This window comes from Myotis daubentonii, chromosome 16, assembly GCF_963259705.1.
Source record: "Myotis daubentonii chromosome 16, mMyoDau2.1, whole genome shotgun sequence".
In the NCBI taxonomy this organism is placed as follows: Eukaryota; Metazoa; Chordata; class Mammalia; order Chiroptera; family Vespertilionidae; genus Myotis; species Myotis daubentonii.
In genome coordinates, this window is record NC_081855.1 from 8700370 (window position 1) to 8726586 (window position 26217).

Here is a 26217-nt window from a genome sequence, read left to right on the forward strand (position 1 = left end):
TTTCTGATTGGTGTTTCTGGTTTCTTGGGATATATTCCTAGAAGTGGGATCACAGGGTCAAATGGGAGTTCCATTTTCAGTTTTTTAAGGAAACTCCATACTGTCTTCCATAGTGGCTGCACCAGTCTGCATTCCCACCAGCAGTGCACAAGCGTTCCTTTTTCTCCACATCCTCTCCAGCACTTGTCGTTTGTTGATTTGTTGATAATAGCCAGTCTGACAGGTGTGAGATGGTACGTCATTGTTGTTTTGATTTGCATCTCTCGGATGATTAGTTACTTTGAGCATGTTTTCATATGTCTCCTGGCTTTCTGAATGTCCTCTTTTGAAAGGTGTCTATTTAGGTCCTTTGCCCATTTTTTGATTGGATGTTTACCTTCCTTTTGTTAAGTTGTATGAGTTCCCTATAAATTTTGGAGATTAGGCCCTTATCAGATATGTCATTGGCAAATATGTTTTCCCACACAGTGGGTTTTCTCGTTGTTTTGTTGATGGTTTCTTTTGCTGTGCAGAAGCTTTTTATTTTGATGTAGTCCCATTTGTTCATTTTCTCTTTAGTTTCAAGTGCCCTAGGAGTTGTATCAGTGAAGAAATTGCTTCGGCATATGTCTGAGATTTTCTTGCCTTTGGATTCTTCTAGAATTTTTATGGTTTCCTGTCGTATATTTAAGTCCTTTATCCATTTTGAGTTTATTTTTGTGTATGGTGTAAGTTGGTGGTCTAGTTTCATTTTCTTGCATATATCTGTCCAATTTTCCCAACACCATTTATTGAAGAGACTATCTTGGCTCCATTGTATGTTCTTGCCTCCTTTGTCAAATATTAATTGAGCATATTGGTTCGGGCCAATTTCTGGGCTCTCTATTCTATTCCATTCATCTGTATGCCTATTCTTGTGCCCGTACCGGGCAGCTTTGAGAACAGTGGCTTTGTAATACATCTTGATATCTGGTATTGAGATCCCACCTACTTTGTTCTTTTTCAGGTTTGCTGCAGCTATTCGGGGTCTTTTTTTATTCCAGATGAATTTTTGGAGAGTTCGTTTTAGATCTATGAAGTATGCTGTTGGTATTTTAATGGGAAGTGCGTTGAATTTACAGATTGCTTTGGGTAGTATGGACATTTTAATGATGTTGATTCTACCAATCCATGAACACGGTATGTTCTTCCATCTGTTCATGTCTTCCTCTATGTCTTTTTTCAACGTCCTGTAGTTTTCTGAGTAGAGGTCTTTTACCTCTTTAGTTAAGTTTATTCCTAGGTAGCTTAATTTTTTTGGTGTGATGGTAAACGGGATTGTTTTTATAATCTCTCTTTCTGAAAGTTCACTATTGGTGTATAGAAATGCCTCAGATTTCTTGGGGTTAATTTTGTATCCTGCTACATTGCCAAATTCATGTATTAAGTCTATTAGCTTTTTGATGGAGTCTCTAGGGTTTTGTATGTATAATATCATGTCCTCTGCAAATAAGGACAGTTTTACTTCCTCTTTTCCAATTTGGATGCCTTTTATTTCTTCTTCTTGCCTAATTGCAATGGCTAACACTTCCAGTAATATGTTGAACAGGAGTGGTGTGAGGGGGCATCCCTGTATTGTTCCTGTTCTTAGGGGAAATGGTGTTAGTTTTTCCTGTTGAGTATGATGCTGGCTGTGGGCCTGTCATATATGGCTTTTATTATGTTGAGGTATGATCCTTCTACTCCTGCCTTACTGAGAGTTTTTATCAAAAATGGGTGTTGAATTTTGTCAAATGCTTTCTCTGCATCAATTGATATGACCATGTGGTTTTTTTCTTTCAATTTGTTTATGTGATGTATCACGTTTATTTATTTTCAGATATTGTACCATCCTTGCATCCCTGGGATAAATCCAACTTGGTCATGGTGTATGATCTTTCTGATGTACTGCTGGATCCGATTTGCTAAGATTTTGTTGAGGATTTTGGCATCAATGTTCATGAGGGATATTGGCCTGTAATTCTCTTTCATTGTGTTGTCTTTACCTGGTTTTGGTATTAGGGTGATGCTGGCTTCATAGAATGAGCTTGGAAGTGTTCCTTCCTCTTGAATTTTTTGTAGTAGTCTGAGCAGGATAGGTTTTAGTTCTTCCTTGAATGTTTGGTAAAACTCCCCTGTGAAGCCGTCTGGTCCGGGGCTTTTGTTTGATGGAAGCTTTTTGATGACTGCTTCAATTTCTTCCATAGTTATTGATTGGCCTGTTGAGATTTTTAGATTCTTCCTGATTGAGTCTTGGAATGTTGTATTTTTCTAGGAATTTGTCCATTCCCTCCAGGTTGTCTAGTTTGTTGGAGTAGAGCTGTCCATAGTATTTTTTAACAATCATGTATTTCTGTATTTCTCAACTCAGTTGCAATTAAAGTGACTGGTTCTTTGGGGTAGCACCCATAAGGTTTTCTCAACTGTTCCCTGACCATCTGGTTGTTTTAGTCAGCAGGGAGATAAACCGAGGCACATCACAGGGTTGAATGTGATTTGAGGGGTGAGCGCCTCATGGAGCTCAACCCATAAGCAACACATGTTGACCAACTACATTACATATCAATCCTAGAAAATTTGCTCAGATTCTACAGATATCAGAACGAAGAGAAAAACCACATACACATACACACAACTACAAAACAACAATAAAACACACCTAAAATTAGCATGGGAGGTTGTGAGTCCAAAGCCAGGAGATGCCAGATCCCAGCTCCCATTAATACTCCTGATAGGAAGTTTTACTTGCAAGTGCTTTACAGAAATGGGAAGATTTATCTAGAAAATATCCTCCTAAAAATGGCCAAAGTGCAGTTTTATTTGGGTGCCTAAATAAATTTTTTGGCATGCAATAAAAATTAGGAAAATGCCAGGTCTAACATGAAATTGAATGAATGAATGGAAGCACATTTTGATTTGGAAATCAGGAGATTCTAAGAAGCACTTATAAATTCTTTTTTTTAAAAATTAAGGAATTAGAAATTTTAGAGACTGTCTCTGAACTCTTGTGAAGCTAATAAATGCCAACACCACATTCTTCCGCCTTCTCTAGCTCCCCCACTATATCCTTTGCCCTTTCCCATCCCTTCTTCCTTCCCCTTCGGTCCCCTCCACTACCCTTCCTTACTGACTTAACAGAAAATGAGAACAGGAATTCTAACAGCTCCCTTTGGAGCAAACCTTGTCTCAGCAAGAGAGGAACCAGCAATTGTTCCTGATTTTCTCAGTGACCCTGATGGATTCACAAAGGCATTTAACTGTTAGAACATGTAATCCTGGCTATTCTAACCTACTCCAATTAATATAGCTAATGGTTTCTGCCAGCAAATGCAACACAATTTCTAAATAAGGTTTGCAAGAAAATTCCTGTAGAGAAATCTGTCCACTGTTAGAATGATAGGAAACTGAAATAGGATGTCGAAAAACAACAACAAACAAACCACACACACACACACACACACACACACACACACACACACACGCACACGCACACACACACACAACTATAGGGTTGATCCATGGGTGTTTCCCATTCTCACTGATAGTTTGGGAGCAGGTGAACTTGTCATAGAAAGAGAAGCCACTAAGACCCCTGTAGATACTGCGGCTACTTTATTTGTCCCTAACCACATCCAGCTAATTGTCTTCTCCTTCAGAGTAAAGCTTCTGTGCAAATGGTAGGAATATTTAACCAATGTCTGTTTTTAATCAAAACCTGTTTCCAACTAGGGAATATTATAGCAATATTAGCAAATATCTATCTTTGCTAATAAAATATGCCCCAAATCAGCTGATAGGGAGAGGTGTTTAGTTTGCTTATATGTTTGTTTTATGAAATCAGTGATACCCACATATGCTTTTTCCAGAAGGGTAATATGTATTTAGAAATAAATGAACAAGATATTGAACCCAACAGATTCTGATGAACCCAGCGGTGTGTCCTGAAAGTTGAGGTCCTAGCTGCATCCAGCTTTCTGCGGGGGCTCTGGAAAAGGATCTGCTGGTGGAATCATGCACAGACATGGAGAGGCATGGGGGAGAGATTGAGCATTCAGCAGGTAAGATAAGCATTTGGCCGGTATTTGCCTGAAAAGGAGCCCAGAGTTGGAACCGCATGCATGCACCTCTGTCCAATACCCACCCAGGGTGGAGGGAGCTGGGCCCTTTGTTCTGAGCTCAGGCTTATGCAGTTGTGAACCCAACCCTCAATGGAAAATTGGGGACCTGATGTCCATAGAGTGGCAGATATTACCCAATGTCGACGACATTCAGAGCCCAGAGTTCAGGAATGTTCACACCTTCCAGGCCAAGGCTCCCACCTCCCCACAGAGTTGGTCTGGACATGAGAAATCCTGACACCCTAGGCAGCTCCTGCCTGTTCCTCTGTATCTAGGGGTCGAGAGGCACTTTGTGCTGGGACCCAGGAAGAGCACTAGCTCTTTTTTTTTTTACTAAGAGAAATATTTGTATTATTTTATTTTATTATGGTTTAAAGTATGATATATGTTTCTTTTTGTCCCCATGGACCCCTCCTCAGCCACTCCCACCCCCCAGCACATGCCCCTACCCCCTCAATGTCTGTGTCCATTGATTATGCTTATATCCATGCATTCAAGACCTTTCCTTGATCTCTTACTCTCTCCCCCACTCTCCCCTGCCTTCCAGCTGAGGTTGGAGGGTGTGTTTGAAGGTCTGTTTGAGGCTTCTCTGTGTCTGGATCTATTTTTGTTCATCCATTTATGTTATTCATTATATTCCACAAATGTATGAGACCATGTGATATTTATTTTGATCTGACTGGCTTATTTCTCTTAGCATAATGCTCTCCATGTCCATCCAAGCTGTTGTGAATGGTAAGAGTTCTTTCTTTTTTACAGCAGCATAGTATTCCATTGTGTAGATGTACCACAGTTTTTTCCGCTCATCTGCTGATGGGCACCTAGGCTGATGAGCACTTACGCTGTTTCCAAATCTTAGCTATTGTGCTGCTATGAACATAGGGGTACATATATCCTTTCTGATTGGCGTTTCTGATTTCTTGGGATATATTCCTAGAATTGGAATTACTGGGTCAAATGGGAGTTCCATTTTTAATTTTTCAAAGAAGCTCCATACTGTTTTCCACAGTGGCTGCACCAGTCTACGTTCCCACCAGCAGTGCACAAGTGTTCCTTTTTTCCCACATATCCACCAGCATTTGTCCTTTCTCGATTTGTTTATGATAGCCATTCCGACAGGTGTGAGATGGTAACTCATTGTGTTTTTTAAAAATATATTTTTATTGATTTCAGAGACAGAGAAAAACATCAATGATGATAGAATCACTGATTGGCTGCCTCTTGCATGCCCCCTACTGGGGGTCATTGCCCAAAAATGGGCATGTGCCCTTGACCTGAATCCAACCCAGGACTTTTCAGTCCGCAGGCCAACACTCTATACACTGACCAAACCAGCTAGGGCCCTCGTTGTTGTTTTTATTTGCATCTGTCACATCATTAGTGACTTTAAGCATGTTTTCATAAGGCCATGTGGCATACGAAAACAGAATTTTTTTCTCATGACTAATAAAAAGAATTCATTAAACTCAGTGAAATCACATGTCCACATACAACCATCATTACTGTGACAAGGCCACTGAGATGTGCTGATACCTCTACTCTGCGGCCTTGACCAACATTACCCAGACCACCTGGATGTGGAAACTGGCAGCTGTTCGAAAGGGGGAAATGGAAGTCATGTTCCCCACAGGCCATTGTCAAATAAAATGTCAACTTCTGGTTTACACTCTGACATATGAGCTTGGAAGTTCTTACTCTCATTCTTACAAGAAGAAAAAACATGAACAATCCAAAAAAATAGGAACTCCTTTTAGATCCATTAGATCATTGAAGTCACATGGCTATGAAATTAACCTTTGCTGCTGCAAACCACTGGATCCAGGCTTTGTTAACACAATACAACCTAGCACTACCATTTTTGTGTGCAAACACAAACACACACACACACACACACACACACACACACACACACACACTCACACACACGCGCGATCAAATGACTCTGGGTGGAATTAGAAGTAAAGCAGACACCGAGGAGCTGACAATAGGAAGAAAAGGAGGTTGGAGGAACTTTTGCCTGTGACAGTCCTCCTCCTACTTTATCGCTACTCCCCCTCATGAGCCTCAACATCGCTAAGAAGCACATGCTGCAATAATCCATTGTGCAGGCAGAGAGGAGACAGGCTCTAACAGGCACAATGACTTATCCAGGATCAGGAAGAGGTAAGAATGAGAGGTTGAGTCTGAGCCCAGGTCTGTCTCCTCAAATCTAGTGCCCTGGCTGCAGCTAGACCTTGTGGAGAGGATGTGTTGGTGTCACTGTGTACACTGTGGGTGTTCCATGGAGAAGGTGGGTGAGCAGTCAGCAGCCCCTAGCACTGTCTATCGCTGTTATTAGGTGAGGGGAGTCAGGGAGGCAATCCCAGGAAGTGAGGTCACTTCCTAATAGAACTTGGAACCCCGTAACCAGGCACCCACTTTCTAGCAACTGCCCAACCGCCACTCACTTGGCAAGAGACAGTTGACAGTTCAACATGTTCTCTTGTTGTGTTCCCAGTTATCGGGGCTCTGGTTCCCGGAGACCCTGCAGGGAGAGTTGTTCCAGACTCTGTAGACGGTTCAACACTCGTGCCCGACATCTCTGGCCATTTTCAAGGCGATCCCCTCAGGTAAGAGAAGGTGGCCTGGGTCAGACCCATTCACACCAGGCCAGCCTCCTCTGTGGGCCATCCCTGTGCAGCGCACATCCTCCCCTTCATGTGGTGGGAAGAGGAACCTGAAGGGAGAACCGAGGGGGAGGAACAGTTTTCAGGGCAGTGGATAATGTCGAGGGCCTGCTGTGATCACACCCCAGGGCAGGGCAGGCAGGTGGAGATGGGCTCCCAGAGGGGTCCCTTATCTGTGCCAATGGGAGTCCTAGCCCGCAGACTGTCCCAACTCTTCCTCCAGTGGAGGTCTCAGCAGATCACACAGTGTGCATGTCTGGAGTGGAGGGTCACAGGCTCAGAGAACCTACAAAAACAGGGCTCTGAGGCTTTCCCCTGGTGACTGGGAACTGTCTTTACAGAGCTCCGCACAGGAGACTAGACCGGAGCCGACAGATGGGGTCCTCACCTCCATGCCCCTGCAGGAGGCACAGATACCTGATACATCCACAAGTATGCAGCATGACCTCAGGGTGAGTGTAGGGGCCCAGTTGACCCAAACTCCAGAACCCCAGGGAGTCAACGGGACCTGGGTTCCAGAAGGCTCCCTGCTACTCCCCTGAGATCCCTCCTTGTGTCCAGTTTTCAAAGGAATCTGTGTCCTCGTCTCCTCCAGGTCAGGAGCTAGGGTCTCCCTGGGCTGCACAACATACCAAGAGGGGGACCTGTTATCAGGGCTGGCGATCCATCTCTTCACTGCTGTGGGACCTGGATTTTATAACCTTCTGTTGCCATGACAGCGGTGCCACCCTGGACATACCACAGGTCCTAATGTCCAGACCCTCCACCGCAGAAAATCCTCTGTGTCTCATCTTACATTGGGATGTTCTGTCAGAAATCGCACGGGTGACACTGGTAATACAAGCATGTGCTGTCTGTCCTCTGCTAAGAAAATGATCTAAGATACCAATGTGCTTCCTATTCCTCACTGCAATTCTACTCTTCCTGCCAAGAACCTTTTCTCTTATCAATGTGAAAAACTTTCAAAGCTGTGAAAAAGTATTGTGTGTTTTTTTGAACCAAAGTGTCAATAATTGCGGGCGAGAAAATCTCAATGGGTTGACAGAATGCTCTGGAGAATGACAATTTTTCATCTTATTTTATAAGTTACAAGCAAAGTGCAGACTTATGTGTGTTACATGAAATCCATGGGTGATAGATTCGGGAGAGAGGAGAAAGCAAAGTGGGGAAACTTCTGTGATTGGATAAAGGCTAAAATGATAGGCACATACTTCTTTTACAATGGTGGACGTAGGATAGTTTCAAGTCAACAATGAACTCAATAACAACAAAGGGATCTCTGAACTCCCCCAGAGCACAGAAGGGTGCCTGTGCACGAGGTGTCCAAAATAAGAAAAATTCCTTTGATAATCCAAAGCTGTTATCATAGATGCCAAAAGGCCGTACACAGGCTCAGTTAAGGTAAAGATTGACCTTTGTCAGGGAAGATGCCAGACTAGGACATGACTACCCACCATAAGCTCCTTTCAGTTAGTGTTTTATTTCAGACCATCCTTTGTAGTTACTTAAAGTCTCTGAGTTTGCAAGGCCTCCACGCAGGACTTCCCTGAGCTAGTCAGGTTAACGTGGGGCCCCTTTTTTCTTCCATACACACTCCTTTTGTTCATAAATTAATATGAATTATGCATTGATGATCAGTGTTAGTGTTTTGTCTTGCTGAACAATGGACCATTGGGGATGACGCAAGACTATAACCTTAAATGGCATTCAAGGTGGAATTTTTATTATTATTCAAAATAAATAGGCAGGTGAATGGGAGGCCATGAGATCACATATGGCCTTGTTAAAAAATATTCTGTATCAATTTTAAATTTTGAGCTACCATGTGCAGAGTCCTCTTGCTGCTTGTCTTCGTTTTGGTATTTTGCATCTAGTATAACATTTACATACCAGGAACAAAAGCTACAGCATTAAAGCAGTAACACCGTTTAGGTATAAAAAATGTCTAGTGCTAGACTGAGGGGAATAAGCATCGCAACCAACCAAAATCACTTTCCATGTATTATCATAATTGTTTATTAAGCTAATTATATGTTTTCCTTCTGTATCCACTGTCCCTTGTACTTATGCTATGTTTGGCCAGATGAATTAAGACTCTATACTCTTTCGTTATAACTGAACATCAGAATGTCACTGTCTAGTAGGTGGGAAAAAGTAGCAGGTATCCAAATTCAACTTTTCATATTTAATAAGGCAGGAGCCTGGGGAGATAGATATTGTTTCCATTAGAAAACCATAAGGAGGGTAATAACTATATAAAATCATCTGGTGTACATTTAATCATAACAATGAAGTGATGTAGGAACAAGGTTTGAGCAGCAGTAATTTGTCAGCATCCAGGCCTTGCTGACTTCTTGGGGAAGCTGTCAGCCCCCATGGTCAGTGGTTTCTCGTCCTTGAAAAGTCTTCAATGTCCATGGTGGATGGAGGCCAGTGTCACAGACAGATGTCCATCTGTGGTTAGGCCTCTGATAAGGGAAGGAAGGTCCTTTTTAACACGTTGGAGAGAGTCTTTAATGAATGTGTTTCAATAAACAAAAATCTCCTGGTTGTAAGTTTTGATCTTTGACGTCTTTGTCTCTTGGGAGTATGTGAAATGAATGTCACTAATTTCTCAGTCCCGATAACCTTAGTGAGTCATTGATAGTAATGTGGAATGTCTGCTTCTAGTTTTCCTTATATTTTGAAAACAAAAAATTTTAAAAATCAGCAGTATTTTAAACAGAGTCATAACAACAATAATCATCTTCGCTTCATTTAGTCCCATACCCATTTTTTTGTTTATCCTGATTATTTGCCAGTATTTTCATAAATTCAGTTATTCCTTGGAGTTCTATGCTTCTTCATTCAGTTCAAAGATGTGATTTGCTAACAAACCTTAATTTAGAGTAAGTCAGAGTTCTTTTCATGGATTTTTCTAAAGATGTAACATATTTGAAAATGCAGTAGAGTAAAACAATAACTGACTATGAATGAGAAAACAAAGTGGCATGGTTATAGACTTGATTATAATGCAATTGATAAAAAAAACTTTGCTTGCCCTAACCGGTTTGGCTCAGTGTGTAGAGCATCGGCCTGCGGACTGAAAGGTCCCAGGTTCAATTCCGGTCAAGGGCATGTACCTGGGTTATGGGCACATCCCTAGCCGGGAGTGTGCAGGAGGCAGCTGATCAATGTTTCTCTCTCATCAATGTTTCTAACTCTCTATCCCTCTCTCTTCCTCTCTGTAAAAAATCAATAAAATATATTAAAAAAAACCAACACAACTTTGCTTGGTTAGTAAGCTTTAACATTTTAAGGGAATAATTTTTGGAAAATAATAATTACTGTAAATGAGAGAAAATAATATAAAAAATATGTAAGTACATGTATATTTAGATTCAATACATAATTTCAATATAGAAGAACAAATAATATGTAAGGTTTTAAAACATTGTCCATGGCTTCTTGTATTGAGCATTGGAAATAATTCATAAACTTCCAATGTTTGTGCCACAAATCTGGAGTCCCACGGCCAGACACCCTCACAGGGAACCATCCCTCTTGGCTGGACTGGTGTCGCTGACAAGTGAACTGTTACACCTGAGAGCTTCCTACTTGAACTTTTCTTTGAATCTTGATGGGTCCCTCATACAGCAGGTTGAAGTCTTTAGAACATCCATTTTAATAAAAGCATATGTACACAAATAGATTAGTCATTTTTATTTTTTTAATTTAGCTAAGTTTCCCATATAATTTCAAGCATATAAAACAGGCCTAATTTAGTTTAAAAATTCCTTCAATAAGGATAGAGAATAAATCCTTGAAGTATTCCAGGGCTCATTGGAATTAACTCAAAGTCATTCTTTTGTTTAAATTACAGTGGTTCTCAACCTTCTGGCCCTTTAAATACAGTTCCGCATGTTGTGACCCAACCATAAAATGATTTTCGTTGCTACTTTATAACTGTAATATTGCTACTGTTATGAATGGTAATGTAAATATCTGATACGCAGGATGGTGTTAGGCGACCCCTGTGAAAGGGTAGTTCAACCGCCAAAGGGGCCGCAACCCACAGGTTGAGAACCGCTGGTTTAAAAAGTCTCTTAAACTGGAAACTTTGTGAAGGTTGCAAATATACATACACAAAAGCTTACAGCCTGGACTTTTTGTAAATCGGAGTAAAGCAAACACAGGCTTATGGAAATAATTCTAAAAGACATTAATCACACTTAGAAACAGTTTTAATATGAAATATTTTGTCCAGACTACAGAATTCGCCTTACTTTACATAAGTATTTAACCTTTTTAGGCCAATAAAAGACTATATGCTAGTAATGCCATCTGGAGGCTGAAAATTCACCATACATATCCCATAGGTGAACACATCACATACAGACCATACACATAATTTGAATTACTAACTTTTACAGAGAAAATGCAAGAATTTTTTATAAAGTTAAAATTTTATAGCCTGTATCCCCTTTTACAAACCTTTTCTCAACTTTCACAAACCTTCTTACCCATTCAGAAATAACTCTCCTTACCGAAACTTACATTTGTCCTTTTCCTTCAAATATGACTCTCCCTACCTCAAGCCTTTTATGATCACAACTATATAATTTCTCCAACTTAACTGGAACTTTTAACCCTTAGGAGCCTTAATTTCCCCAATGAAAAGCACAAAATGAACAACCAGCATTCCTTAGATTGACGTTAATGAACATATTTTAATCACACTCTCACTTCCAAGAAACACATCTTCAACAAAACACAAGTCAACATATCAACAGCTGCAAATCCATTTTACAAACCTTCTGTATTAAAAAACCCAAAAGCATGTGAACTTGTCTAGCAATCGGTGTTTCAGTATTTCATGTTATTTCAAAATATCTAGTTATTCAATAACTTTCATTAACATTTATTAAATTAGAAAGAAATAGTTGAAATACGCTAAAGTGATTTGTGTAGGTCAGGGAGGCATTTTTTTTCTATTGGGATAAGACATACCTTCCAGAGATTTGTAGTTTTATTTTAAAAAATGAACTCAGGTCTTTTCACTTCAAAGGTTCTGGGACTTTGGTTGCATGAAGCCAATCCTATATAATAAAAGGGTAATATGCAAATAGACCTAATGGCAGAACAGTCACTATGATGCACACTGACCATGAGGGGGCAGACACTCAACGCAGGAGCTGCCCCCTGGTGGTCAGTGCACTGGGGGGAGGGGGGGAGGGAGGCGAGGAGTGGGCCTAAGCTGTGAGTTGGACAGCCCCTGAGGACTCCCAGACTGCTAAAGGGCGCAGGCCTGTCTAAGGGACACCCCCTCCCACCCCCAGTGCGCGAATGTCCTACACTGGGCCTCTAGTTATCTATAAGTTTCTGAAATGAATTAGGGGGGTGGTTTGGGGAAGGTAAAAGGATTTGGTGGGCTTTGAATTGCTTCTGCAGCCAAACCTCTGGCCCCTCGTAAATGTCATTCGTAAAACAAGGATAGTAATTTTTAATACCCCAGGGACTGGGTTGCCACCCAAATGTTGGCAAGGGACTGACAAATTCATTCGCCATTTTTGTAATGTTTCTTTCTATTTGGGAACATTTTTCTAGCTTCCAGAAAGCACACATCTCTGAGAGTTATAAAGGCGTCCAGGTATATGAAACCTCTGTCCATCTCCCTTGGGAATGAAAAACAGGTTCTAGCTGCATGATAGTCTTAAAAATAATGGTGCCAAACCTCTCTATAACCTACTTTATATTGGGACCAGGTAGGTGGTGTAACAAAAGAAGATTGGCTTCTTTCTTGGGTTTCTCAGGGTCAAGTTTCTCCCACTTGGTGAATATGCACTCCATAAGAGGACTCTCAAGTCACTGTGGGCTAGTTCCGCATCTATAGAGAGACATATGAGCAAGCCCAGTGTTAGAGACATGTGTGCATGTCTCTGAGCTGTCTGGAGACATTCTGAGTAGGGTGGGTACCCTGTTAAGCCATCTCTCAGGCTCTCGTGGAAGATACTAATAAAGAAAAGATGATTACCAAACCTTCGGTCAGCCTCAAAGTTAGTTTCCTCATGGAAGGTTCCTTTAAAATCATTACTTTCTATTTTGGTTCAGTATCTGGTTCATCTATCCTAAATATATAACTATTCTGGAAAAAGCATATGTAGGCATCACTGATTTCATATAAAAGAAAAAAAAACACCTCACCTATCAGGTGAATTGGGAAAGATTTGATTAACAAACTATATATATATATATATATATATATATATATATATATATATATATATATATATATATATATATATATATATATATACATATATATATATAGGCCCATAACAACCCCTAGTTGAAAGGAAACAGGTTTTGATTAAAAAGCAGACATTTTTGTACAGAAGGTTTAGTCCGATGGAGAAAGCAATTAGTAGGTGCGGTGAAGAAAAATAAGATAGCCCCAGTATCTAGAGGAGCCTTAGTAGCGTCCCGTTTTATGATAATTTCAAGTTCTCCCAAACTAACAGTGAAAGGGGAAACACCCTTGGAGCAACCCTATGCTTCTTTTGTTTGTTTACTTTTTCTACATCCTATTTCAGTTTCCTCTATCCCTAGAGTGGGCAGACTTCTCTATAGGAGTTTTCTTACAACCTTATTTAGTAATTCTCTTGCTTTTGCTCCCAGAAACCAGGAGTATATTAATTGCGATAGGTTAGAATAGCCAGGATTACACGTTCTAACAGTGACATTTCTCTGGGAGCCAATCAGGGCCATAGAGAAAATGGAGAACAATTGCTGGTTCCTCTCTGGCTGAGAGCAGCTTTTCTCCAAAGGGAGCTGGTAGCATTCCTATTCTCATTTCCCTTAAGTCAGTAGGGAGGGGTAGTGGAGGAGACAGAAGGGGAAGGAAGAAGGGAAGGGAAAGAACACATCTGGAGAAGGAAGCTCAGAGAGCAAAAGATGTAGTGGACGTGCTATAGAAGGGGGAGATTGGGGTGTTAGCATTTATTCACTTCAGGAGAGTTCAGAGATAGTCTCTAAAATTTCTCATTAATTTATTTTTTAAAAGAATTTTCTGTGCTTCTCCTTAGAAGCTTCTAATTTCCATGTGAAGATATGCTTCCTATTCAGTCATTTTCATTTTGGGGCCAGCGTCCTTCTAGTTTTCTTTTTTTTCCGGCAAAAACATTATTTATCTTCGCCATTTTTCAGTTGATATTTTCAAGTTAAATCTTCCCATTTCTATAAAGCACTTGCAAGAAAAGGCTTCCTATCAGGGGTTAATGAGGGCTGGAGTCTGGGTGGTCCTAGCCCTGGAGGCACAACTTCCCATGTTAATTATAGGTGTGTTTGTTTTTATTGTTATTGTTGTTATTTTATATTTGCAGAATCTGAGCAAGTTTTCCAGGGATGTTATGGAGTGGGTCGAAGTGTGCTGCTCTGGGTTGAGCTCCATTATGCTCACACCCCTCTTATGTGCCTCGGCTTCTCTCCCAGTTATGTAAAGTGACCTGAAGGCCTCTAGCCAGTTTGGCTCCATGGGTAGAATGCAGGCCCTGAGAGGTCCTGGGTTTGATTCAAGGTGAAGGGCATGTACCTCGGTTGCAGCTTGATCCCTGGCCCTTACTGGAGCGCCTGGGGGATGCAACCAATCGAAGTCTCTCTCATTCTCTCTCTCTGTATCTCCCCCTCCTTTCCTCTCTCTCTAAACCCATGGGGAAAATATACTCGAGTGAGGATAAATAAATAAATAAAAGTAAAAACCTCAGGAAGGGCTAGGAACGCTGGTGGACCTGACCTTATGGGCTCTCCCCCGGAGGAGCCAGTCAGGTGAATTACAGTTGAGTATGAATTTCCCTATGGGGCTCCTGCTTGGCGTGAGGAATGACCTCTGACACCTCCACAAAGATTCTTAGTTGCTTAAGAACAGCCAAGATTCAGGTCAGAAGGAGGATGTGTCCCTTCGGAGCTGAGCAAGTTCAGCTCTCACTTATACAGTGAAGGATGTTTGCTCATACTCTCAGAAAGCAAAATCCAAATGAAAACTCAGAGTCAAACACCAGCCACCCATGTTTCCTCTGGTCTCTCCTTAGCCTTGATTCTGTCAACCCTTCACCTTAGTTCCACCTTGGGGATTTAAAATACAGCTTAACTAAAGTCGAACCCTCTATCACAAGCAAAGGAATGTTCCTGATTCAAGAGACAACTTAGCCAAGTTCACCTGACAGGCAGGGAACTGGTGGCCCAACGGGCCCTTTGCTGGATCCCAGCACTGGGTTTGGGTCTGCAGGGCGGTCCTGTGTGACCTTTGGAATCCTGCCGCAGTAATTCAAGTAAATAGCAATGTAAGCAGCATTCAACCCTGTGCAGAATTCTTGTGAGTTTATTGGAGCCCAACTGTCAACAGTGGCCGGAAAACAAAATCTCACTGTATTGAGGGAGTGCTCCAAGAATGGCAGGATTGCACCTGCTTTTACACATACAATCAAAAGTGGAGATGTATATGGGTCACATGAAATCCATTGCTTAGGGAGGCAGGAGAAAGCAAAGCATGGAAAGCTCTGGGATTAGATAAAAAGTAAAACGAGAGACACATACCTCCCTCATACAGGAGCACACAGGATAGTGAGCAATGAACTCAATACCAATGAGCAGCTTGGTGGTCTCTGCCGAGCACAGAGCAGTGCCTGTGCTCCCAGGTGACGAGAAAAAGGAAAATTCCTTTAACATTCCAAAGGTATGTATCACAGATGCCAAAAGACAACAGACAGGCTCCGTTAAGGTAAAGATTGTCCTTTGTCAGGGAAGACACTGGCCGAGCACATGACTACACACCATAAACTGTGTTTAGGTAACAAGTTTTAATTTCAGGCTAACTTTGTGGTTAATTTCGGTCTCTGAGTTTGAAAGGCCACCATGCAGGCCTTACCTGTGCGAGTCACAGATGAGTGTGTGACTATTTGTCATTTACTCTCTCCTTCGATCACCTGTGCCCCACCTCTTGCCACCAATCATGTCCCTCCTCTGTCCCACCACAGGGGGAGAAACCAGCAAGTACCTGTACGCTGGAAGCAGCTGAAGCTTCCTCGCCACCTGCGGGCCTGGCCCGCTCGCCCACTGTGCTCAACACGCCAGTGCCCATGACTTTCTTCTCTACCTGGGAGGTGGGCTGCTCCAGACCTGACTGCGTGCCCAGATTGTGCAGCTTCACGTTAAAGAAGCTGGTGGTCTTGAAGGGGCTGGAGAAGGAGCTCGTCTCCTTGGTGATAGCAGTGCAGATGCAGGGCACCAACGGCATCTTGAGATCCCATGAGATTGTGCTGCCCAGCAGCGGACCAGTGGAGACTGACCTGGCGCTGACCTTCTCCCTGGAGTACCCCCACTTCCTCAAGAGAAAAGGCAACAAGCTGCAGATCATGCTGCAGCAGAGGAAGTGCAATCACAACCGGACCATCCTGGGCTACAGGACACTGGCCACAGGGGCCGTCCACATGGCTGAGCTGATGCAGCGACCACCTGAGGGTGGCCGGGTGCTGAGCCTCAGCAGCAGGATCCAGGGGTCCTCCATCACGGTGGCTGAGATCTGGATCTCCTCCCTCTCCAGTCAGCCCATCGACGACGAGGATGGCAGCATGCCGGCCAGCCCCAAGGCCAAGTCCATGGATAGCGACATGGAGGGGAAATCTGAAAGCTTCACTGAGCTGGAGACCAGCTGCAATCTCACACACAGGCAGGACCTGGAAGAAGCTGACTTTGCCCTGGGGCAGCCCAAGAAGCAGCAGCGATGCATGCAACAAAACTTGAAGCAGAAAGTCATGGCACTGCTTCCCAGGTCCCACATGTCAGAAGAGGTCCTGGACTCGGATCAGGACCCTAAGGAGCATGTCCCTGAGGTGGAGGAGGACCTGGACCTACTCTATGACACCCTTAAGCATCCCAGCGACAGTGGCCCAGACATGGAGGATGATAGCAGCATCCTCAGCAAGACCAAGCCCAAGACCAGACAATACTTTGAAGGCCTGGCACACTCCAGCTGGCAGACGGAGACCAGGAGCTTACACAGTGCCCGGAGCCAGAAGGAGCCTCCTCAGCTGGCCGACATGCCCGGGAAGACCCAGGGCCCGGGCGGCAAGCTGTTCAGTGGCAGTGTCTCTGACTCGATGGCCTACAGCACCCCGCCCACCAAGGTGGTCAAGAGCTGGATCTTCTCCCAATCGAGGCAGACCGTCAACCACCTGGACAACGCCATGCCGGCCAGCACCGAGGTGGAGGCCACGCATAACTTCTCTGAGGGAGTGTCTGAGATTGTCTGCTCTGAGCTGGAGGTCGGCTACAATGCCGCCTACAGGCATGACCTGGACGAGGATGACTTGGACCTGGAGAAACCGATAGGAAGGAGGAGGTCCACCATCAAGCAACAGCACTACCGGCAGAGAGTCGCAGAGTGGCTGCACAGGTACCAAATGACGCTGGAGGTCCTGGACTCGGAGCAGGAGTCTGAGGAGGAAGTCCCCGATGTGGACAAGGACCTGGCCTTTCTGTTTCAGAGTGTGGTGTGCCCCATGGACAGTGGCTCAGACATGGAGGATGATGACCGTCTCCCAACCCCTCCCATGCCTGAGCTCATGTCATATTCTGAAAGCCTGTCCAGCCCAGATATGGAGGAGTATGACAGAGTCCTCAGGACAAGCAGGCCCAGATTATACTGTGAAAGCCTTTCAAGCGACAGTGGCTCCGACTGGGTGGCCCACAGCATGCCCAACCCTGGGGAGCAGCCGGCACAGCCTGGGGACAGCCCGGAGGCAGGGACCTCTGCCCAGGACATGCTCACTACGAGGCGCACCACCAAGACCGAGTCTCTGGTCATCCCTTCCAGCAGCTCCAAGGGGAAGCAGCCCGTCCGCCAGGGCTGGAGCAGGTCCCTGAATGAGTCGGCCAACAGCCTGATCAAGGAGCGCTGCGCAGACCCACAGAGCCAACTGCAGGTCCCCAGTCAGACTGTGTTCGACCAACTGAACGACAGCCTCATGTCCAACGACTATCTGCCCAAGAACATCATCCTCATCAACACCTCCAACAGGCAGGGGCAGTCCCTGTCGGACGTCCTGCAGCAGCACACGCTGCCCGTCGTGTGTACCGCCTCCATAGTGGATGTCCAGGAGGCCTTCAGCTCCATCATCTCCTGGATACAAAGATACTGCAACTGCAAGACCGAGGCCACCATGCCAGTGAAGATCGCGGTGGCGGGGGATCAGCACTACTTCAGCACCGTGCTGCGGGTCTTTGTGGAGCAGCTGTCCCACAAGGACCCGGACTGGCTGGACTCCATGCGCTTCCTGGTCATCCCGCTGGGTTCCCACCCCTTGGCCAGGTACCTGGGCTCCGTGGATTGCCGCTACCACAAACTCTTACGGGACCTGGCCTGGTGGGAACTGTTCTACCACCTGGAGGCCCAGGATGCTGTGCAGAACATTGTGTTGAAAATCAGAGAGTACCTCACAGGGGCCAACTGTGTCCTCCAGCTGCCCATCGCAGAGGCCATGCTCACCTCTAAGCCAAAGAGCCCGGACGAGCTGCCCTTGCAGAAGTTCATTCCCTTTGTGGGGGCAGTGAAAGTTAGAAGAGTGGAGCCAATTTCAGCCACGTCAGGAGACTCAGCTGAAGCCGTCTCCTCATGCTCCAATGTGCTTCTGTCCACCGCCAGGGAGGCCACACACAAGCTAATTTCCTTGTCGTCAGTGAGTGGGGGCCTATCCTCCCCCGGCCAGAGTGCGGGTGCTGAGCTGATGGAGCTGCAGGCGGATTACTGGACGGCAGCCCAGCCCACAAACAGGAAGAGGAGCGGGGAGAAGGAAGACCTGCCTGCCACCAAAAACACACTCCGGTGCACCTTCCGGTCTCTCCAGGTCAGCAGGCTGCCCAGCAGCGGCGAGGCTGCAGCCACGCCCACAATGTCCATGACTGTGATCACCAAGGAGAAGGAAAAGAAGGTGATGTTTTTGCCCAAGAAAGACAAGGGCACGGACTTGGCGTCCAACAGCCAGTGCATCCAGGGCATCGGCCGCTTGGTCTGCTCAGCCAAGAACCAGGAGCACAGGCAGCGGGTCCTCATTGACGGCGTGGAGTGGAACGACGTGACAGTCTTCCAGCTGGCAGCCCAGTGGTCCTCCCACGTCAAGCACTTCCCCGTCTGCATCTTCGAACACAAGTCTACCTTCTAGCCCTGCCCCTCCCCCTGCCCTTCACTCTGCCTGGGCCAAGCCCAGCAGTATCGAGCTGCTTTTCTGTTAACAATTCAGTTTACTATAGACACAGACCCTGGAAACACAGAGAAACGGTTTGAGTTTGGATGCGCACAAAGCCTGGAACCTAAGGGGGTGCCCTCAATGGGACCCCCAGATGCTCTGTTCAATAACCAGAAAGCTCCGGCAGGTGGGAGTCAGGAGGGCAGTGTTGAGCTGGAGCATCATGGAAGGTGTGTTTGGGCCTCAGGACCCCCAGCACTGTCAGTGACCAGGCTTCTGGCCTTGGAGACCTGCCCTTCCTGGAAACCAGGGCTCAGCTTAACCCTGGGAGCCGGCACCAGCCTGTGCCCAGACTCAGAGCTGGGCGGCCAAAGGCAAAGGGCTGGCCTCCCATTGGGGCATCCGGAGCACATCTCGGAGGCCAGCCGGCCCAACCTTGGACCCCAGCTGCCAACCAACCAAGTGGCCCCAGCACCACCCACTTATGGTTCCCAATGAACTCACGTCTCACAAGGCAAAATAACAAAAAAGAGCTGTACGGTGCAGATCACACAGGCACACGGGCTGGACAAACCAGTGCCCTCCTCGCTGGGCAGCGACCCACCTTCGTTCCTACCTCTTCAGGTTATCACAGAACATTTGCTGCCACCCTACAGTTGTACCAGCTATTTACAAGGTGAGCAACCTGCCCCTCCACAGCACAGTGGTCATTTGGCCCCTTGCTGGCTGTGAACTCTCAGATCACTGCATCCCTCTGAGTGTTTGTTTCTAAGAACATGAGGTGAATCAAGCAGCAACCTCATAGGGTTTCTGTAGGGACCCTGTAGTGTGCTCCCCTAAAGCTGTCTCTGGGTGTCCAGACAGGGGATAGGTCTGCAGCAGGGGCTGTGGTTGTGCTAATTGGTCCTTTTTCTTCCTCATATGTGATGCTTTCGGGGCCCAGGGCTAAGCTCTTTTCTCATGTCATAAAGAGACTGGAGATTCTGTTATGGGTCCCTGTACTGGCTGAAGCCAGAAACCCCAGGGCTGAGCAGTGGGGCCCAGGGTCACCCAACTATCTGTGATGGGGCTGGTTTGGGGTCATTCACTCAGCAAATATATCAGAGTCTTCCAGGTACAGACACGTCTCTAGGCACTGACCATAATCCAGTGCACAGAGCAGACCCCTAGCCTGTACTGCAGAGCTTCCCTCTAGTCGCGAGCGATTCAGTCACACTAGGCTGCAAAGGCTCAGAGTGTCCACAGGACAGCCGATGTGACGTCCTCCGGCCTCCTCTCCCTATGGCTGCATCTTCCTGTATTGTGAAGAGGAAGGTGAACCTCTGTTCCAGCAGAAAACGTGAGTCGGTTTTGGATCAGAGCCATCAGCGGAGTATGGGGACTGTGAATTCAAGGTTCTGGCAGAACCCTGGTTCCCACTCATGGTGGGATTTCTGCAAGAGGACAGAGGTCTAAGGGCTCCCCCTAGAAAAAGGACAAGAGTCAGAGAGCTGTGTATGTGGATTTGGGTGGTGTGGGAGAGCAGAGGGAGCTCAGTGGTGAGGCAGCCTCTCAGAAAATTCATAGCCGTCCACACCTAATCCAAGTCTGTCTGCACCCCTAATCAGGGAACAGGCCCACTAATTTGGTAGAACCTCCTCAGGGCCAGCTTGGCTAGTGTACCCAGCCCTGAGGGAGTTGAGTTTCAGTGGGAGCCGAAGAACCCCACAGGGGAGCTAGTGAGTGTCGCAGAACGTAGGTGCAGGAGCCAAAGTTTGAGGTGATAGGAGGGCCCTGGGAAGCCAAGGATGGAGACAGAGTTCATTTTTTCACTCATTGGTGAGCTATACCTGGAACACCCTCTGTGTGCTAATGAGTGACATGAACAGAGTAGACACAAGCCCTCCCTGTCCTTATGGAGTTGACATTTCGGTGGGCAGGTATGGGAGGAGACAGGGACACTGAGAGAGCATGTCAGGTTCCCCTGAAGAAGGGGACAGGTGGTTCCCTCGTTGATCCAGAGCTGTCAGGTAGGAGGGCTTTCTGCCAGCCCCTCCTGGGTGACCAGGCACGTCTCTGCCAGGACTGCCAGCTTAAAGGTGGACAAGGAGTAGGTCTGGCTTCTGTACGGGCAGGAGCAGCAGGCACAGGACCCCAGGCTCTCTGAGGGCTGTGGGAAGGAAAGGCCAGGTCTCAGACTCTGTTTCCAACTTCTCTCTTTCCCCAGAGCCATGTCCTGCATCCTGGGCATCGGGCTGGACCAGCACCGCCAGAATTTCCCAGCCTGATGATGCTGCCGGCTTCCATAGAGCTCAACTTGCCAGTTCTCAACTTGCCAAAGCAGGCCCAGTGCCTCCATTCACAGTGGGAGCACCTGAGCCCACTGAGGCCGAGACAGGAGGAGGAGGAGGCCTCCGGGGGTGGTGTGGGTGTGTGTGCCTTTGGAAGGCACACAAAAGCCAGTGAGGGTGGTAACATGTCCTCTTCTTGGATCTACAGAACCAGCTCCAGAGCAACATCAGGAAAACCCTCAAGAGGCAACGCCACCGGAGTGGCCTCTCCAGAGCCAGAGCCGGATCCAGGCCCAGCTTTCACTGAACTTCAAGAGACAGAAGAACCACCTGCAGCATTGGAGCAACTCACCCAGTTCCTGCGCGGCCTGTGGTGCCAGATCCTGGGCCACAGCTCATGTCAGCGGCCACGTCAGAGAGGGCGCCCCCCCCCAACCCCCTTTAGATGCAGTGTTAGAAGTTTTCCGTTCATGTTATATATGTTTATAATTCTCCTATACTTTTATGATATTTAATAACATACAGTGTACTGATGAAAACATTTACTGAAATACTCCTAAATATTACCTTAATTTAGATTCTATAAAATTTAACCCTATCAACCCTCAGAGCTTTGAGCAAGTCTGTTTTTCTGGACCCTGACCTACCCAGGAAGAACTGTCCTCACCTTCTCCACCTGCCCTTCCTGGAACCAGGACTCTGCTTCCTAGGGAGCTGGCTCCACCCTGTTCCCAGACTCAGAGCTGGGAGGCTAGAGGCCAAAGGCTGGCCTCCCATTGGGGGCATCCTGAGCCCATCATGGAGACCTGTCAGCCCAGCCCTGGGCCTTAGCTGTCAACCAGCCAAGTGGCCCCAGCACCACTCACTCTGGATTCCAAATAAACTTAACCCTCAGAGGGTGTGTATATATATACCTGTACCTTGCAGACTGCCCAGGAACATGGATTAGATAAACTGGTCAAATCCTTGGTGACTAGCTTCCTAGGCAGCTTCCCCACCTTGGTCCCACACACCCTTCTGTGTTAATACAGAGCATTTGCTACTAACCAATGTGTGTGGGACCAACCATGTACCAGGTGAGCCCTGCCCCCTCCACAGAACCGTGGTCACTCAGCCACCTGCTGCTGTGAGTCTTCAGGTCACTGCACCTTTCTGAGTATTTGTATCTCTCAACATGGGGAGAGCCTAGGCCCAGCCTCATAGGGTTATTGGGGGGGGTCCCCCTTAGAAAAGGCCTGCTGGGAACCTGGACACTGGAGAGGTGTGCTGGAGGGGCTGTGGTTGTTCCTATTGGCCATTTTCTCTTCTCCTTAACCAAGCTCCTGCCTTATTTGTGATTCTCAGGCCTTAGGCTAAGCTGTTTTCTCTCTTGATAAGGACATTGGAGATTCCATTAGGGGTCCCTGTCCTGGTGCAGCCAGATTAGAAATCCCAGGGGTGAGCAGGGGGACCCCAGGCTCACCCAGCTATCTGAGATGGGGGTGGTTGGGGCTCATTCATTCAGCAAAGGCCCTGCCACCGGGACCGCACTCCAGCGCTTCCTTCTAGTCAGGAGGGATTCAGTCACACTGGGCTGCACAGGCAGGTAGCATCCACAGGACAGTCGGTGTGACTTCTTCCTGAAAGTATCGCTGATCTACACGTATCATGAAGCAGAAAGTGGATCTCTGGACCAGCACAAAAAGTGAATGGGCTTTGGATCAGAGCCTTAAGGGAAGTATGGGGACTGTGACTTGGAGAAGGTGGCAACACTCTGGGTCCCACATATGGTGGGATTTCTGTAAGAGGGCAGTGGTCTGAGGGCTTCTCCTCGCAAAAATGGAAGGAGTCAGAGAGCTGTGCGTGTGGATTGGGTGGTGTGGGTGAGTGGGGAGGGGAAGTGGCTGCCCACACAAAGAGCTCCCAGAGGTTGGGCTTAGGCAAGAGCACAGAGCCGCTCAAGTCAGTGCCCCATGCCCTGCAGTAGGAGGACTTCCTGGGGTGGGGGCTTGAACTGGGACTTCAGTGATGGAGATGGGAGGTCCCATCCTTGGAAGGCACACAAAGGCAGTCATGGTAGTAACATGGTCTCTTCCTGGATCTACAGAAGCAGCTCCAGAGCAAGATCCAGAAACACCTAAAGAGGCAATGCCAACTCTGGTCCCCTCTCCTGAGCCAGAGCAGGCTCCAGGCACAGCTGTCACTGAACTTCCAGATGTGGACCCACCTGCAGCATTTGAGAAACTCGCTTCAGCTCCTTCAGAACCTGAGGTTCTCGATCCTGGGCCACAGCCTGTGTCCGCTGCCAGGACAGAGAGGGCTCCCTCCCCTCCTTTATATGAGTTTTAAAGTATTTGTGTTTATCATATACATGTTTACAACTTTATGTATTTTTCTTATACTATTCAGTAACATACAGTCTAATTAAAGAAAATATAATGAAATACTCTTAAACATAAATTTAATTTAGATTCTATAAAATTTAACTCTACAAGCCTTCAGAGCCTTGAGCAAGTCTGTTTCTTCTGGGCCTCCGCTGTGTTACTATGAGTCATAGGTTGGGAAGAATGAGTCTCTCAGGAGCCATCTGCTCTAAGGATGTGATGTTCTTGAGGCCCAGGACAATGGGACTTTGGGGGAAATTGACTGTTGAGCACTGGGGCAGGGACCCTTTATGTAAGGGCTGCCCCTGGGAACCCATGTTTCATTTAACTTCATCTCCCACCAGCACATGGACAATGCGTGATCATAAGCGCCCCCTGGCGTCCACGGTGCAGAATGCTTCAGGGTTTAACCAGCAGCAGGCAGTTCCTGAACCCTGACTGCCACCTGCACCTGGACAGAAACTCCACCTGCTCCACGCGCACTGAGCAGCATTCGGAGCATCTCCTCTGTCGGCCCACAGCACTGAAGAGGGGACAGGGAATGTCCCAGGGCCCGGGGTCCACACTCATCTCCTCCACAGGCACCGCTTCCAAATCTCCTCTGGGGTCAGAGCCTCTCTCTGCCCTCAGCCCCTAGGCTCTGGTGCAGCTGGGCTTTTTCCTGAGGCTCTTCTGTCTCTCCAGAGCCCAGTGGCCATTCTTTCTCACGCCCCAAGGCTGAACAAGGTTGTGGAGACGGCCTGGCTTCTCCTTTTACATCAGTCTTCTTGGGTGCTCTGAAACCCCTGGTGAGGATGGACTACAGCCTTGTACGGCACCCACCATGGCACAAGCGACACGGTCTCAGGACAAATGGGTATTCACTGTGGACCACACCCAGGGTCCCTGCTCTCAAGGAGATCAGCCCTGTAGGTTGACACGGAGTGAAAGGAAATTCGAACGGAGTCTGATGAGACCTACCACTGGCCCTGAGGGCCATAAGCACTGAGAATGTGAGCCCATCACGGGGACATTGCACTGGCTTTCTTTAGGATGTGATTTCTAAACCAGAAAGATGAATAAGTACTTGTCTACCCTCTTCATCCTGATTTCACAATGGCAGCCGATGAAGGCTTGTGAAATTAAATGAGGTCTGGGAATCAGGGGGCAGGTCTACCTTAGAGGTCCATGGTGATGGCAGTAAACTTGGACTCACTAGCAATGGGCCTGGAGGGGCAGCCACCTGCCTTGCGTGGAGCGTCTCCTTACCTTGGAAGCTCAGAACTGTGGTCTCAACAGAAGCTGTTTCCTATTTCAAATTACACTTTTCAGTTTGGCTCTACTTTCCAGGGTCCTTTCCTAAGTTTCACAGCCATCCTCCAAACTGGAGGCAGAGGGTGTTAGAAGTGAGGGGTGGGGGCTGGAGGGAACTGGGAGGAGAAAAACAGGGGAGACAGGAGGGCAGGGCCAGGGCCTGGTGTGGGACGACTGTGCTAGTGACCTATTGCTGAGAGTTACCCCACACTAGAGACTTAACCAACATACACTTATTAGCTCACACGTCTGTGACGAGGAATCCTGCAGGGCTCTGCTGGGACTACTGTGGTCTCACCTGAGGCAGGATCTCTGTCACTCAGGGTCTGAGCTCACTTGAGGGCGGGGGGTCTTTGGGATTCAGTTTGGATGGAAGGCTTGACTTTCTGTCTGTTGTTCTCATTCAGTGCCAGGCCATGTGGGTCTCTCCAGATAGCAACTCACAGCACAGAGGCTCATTCCTCAGTGGAGAGAGAGAGAGAGAGAGAGAGAGAGAGAGAGAGAGAGAGAGAGAGAACAGATCTGAGTGAGCAAGAGGGTAGGCACCAACTTTTTAGAAAACTTTTTTTATTATTATTATTAGTTAAGGTATTACAAATGTGTCCTCATCCCCCCATTAACCCCCAACCTCCCCCCCACACACAAACTCATGCTCCCATCCCCCCGTTGTCCATGTCCATTGGTTTGGCTTATATACATGTATACAAGTCCTTCTGTTGATCTCTTCCCCTTACCCCCGCCCTCCCCTACTTTCCTTCTGGGGATTGATAGCCTGATCGCTGTTTCTCAGTCTTTGGGTCTGTCCCTTTTCATCAGTCTATGTTGTTCTCTATAATCCACAAATGAGTGAGATCATGTGGTATTTATCTTTCTCTGACTGGCTTATTTCACTTAGCATAATGCTCTCCAGTTCCATCCATGCTGTTGCAAAAGGCAAGAGTTCCTTTTTTTTTTACCGCAGCATAGTATTCCATCGTGTAGATGTACCACAGTTTTCTAATCCACTCATCTGCTGATGGGCACTTAGGCTGTTTCCAGATCTTAGCTATGGTGAATTGTGCTGCTATGAACATAGGGGTGCATATATCCTTTCTAATTGGCGTTTCTGGTTTCTTGGGATATATTCCTAGTAGTGGGATCACTGGGTCAAATGGGAGTTCCATTTTTAGTCTTCTGAGGTAGCTCCATACTGTTCTCCACAGTGGCTGCACCAGTCTGCATTCCCACCAGCAGTGCAGAAGGGTTCCTTTTTCTCCACACGCTCTCCAACACTTGTCGTTTGTTGATTTGTT

The 26217-nt window shown here is 46.6% G+C and overlaps 1 protein-coding gene across 1 annotated transcript; it reads left to right on the forward strand.

Moving 5' to 3' along the window:
- The first annotated feature begins 15882 nt into the window (after positions 1–15882).
- Positions 15883–18975, forward strand: LOC132219375 (phosphofurin acidic cluster sorting protein 2-like). Its single transcript, XM_059671730.1, has 2 exons — positions 15883–16886; positions 17469–18975. The coding sequence occupies exons 1-2, from the start codon at positions 15895–15897 to the stop codon at positions 18973–18975; spliced, it is 2499 nt and encodes an 832-aa protein (XP_059527713.1). The 5' UTR covers positions 15883–15894.
- The last annotated feature ends 7242 nt before the right edge of the window (positions 18976–26217 follow it).

What these genes read in the sequence shown, in the direction of transcription:
- LOC132219375 (XM_059671730.1), top strand. Translation starts at nt 15,895, where the DNA reads ATGACTTTCTTCTCTACCTGGGAGGTGGGCTGCTCCAGACCTGACTGC. An exon ending in ACCCAGGGCCCGGGCGGCAA is followed by an intron (nt 16,887 to 17,468) that starts GCTGTTCAGTGG and finishes ATACTGTGAAAG; the next exon opens with CCTTTCAAGCGACAGTGGCT.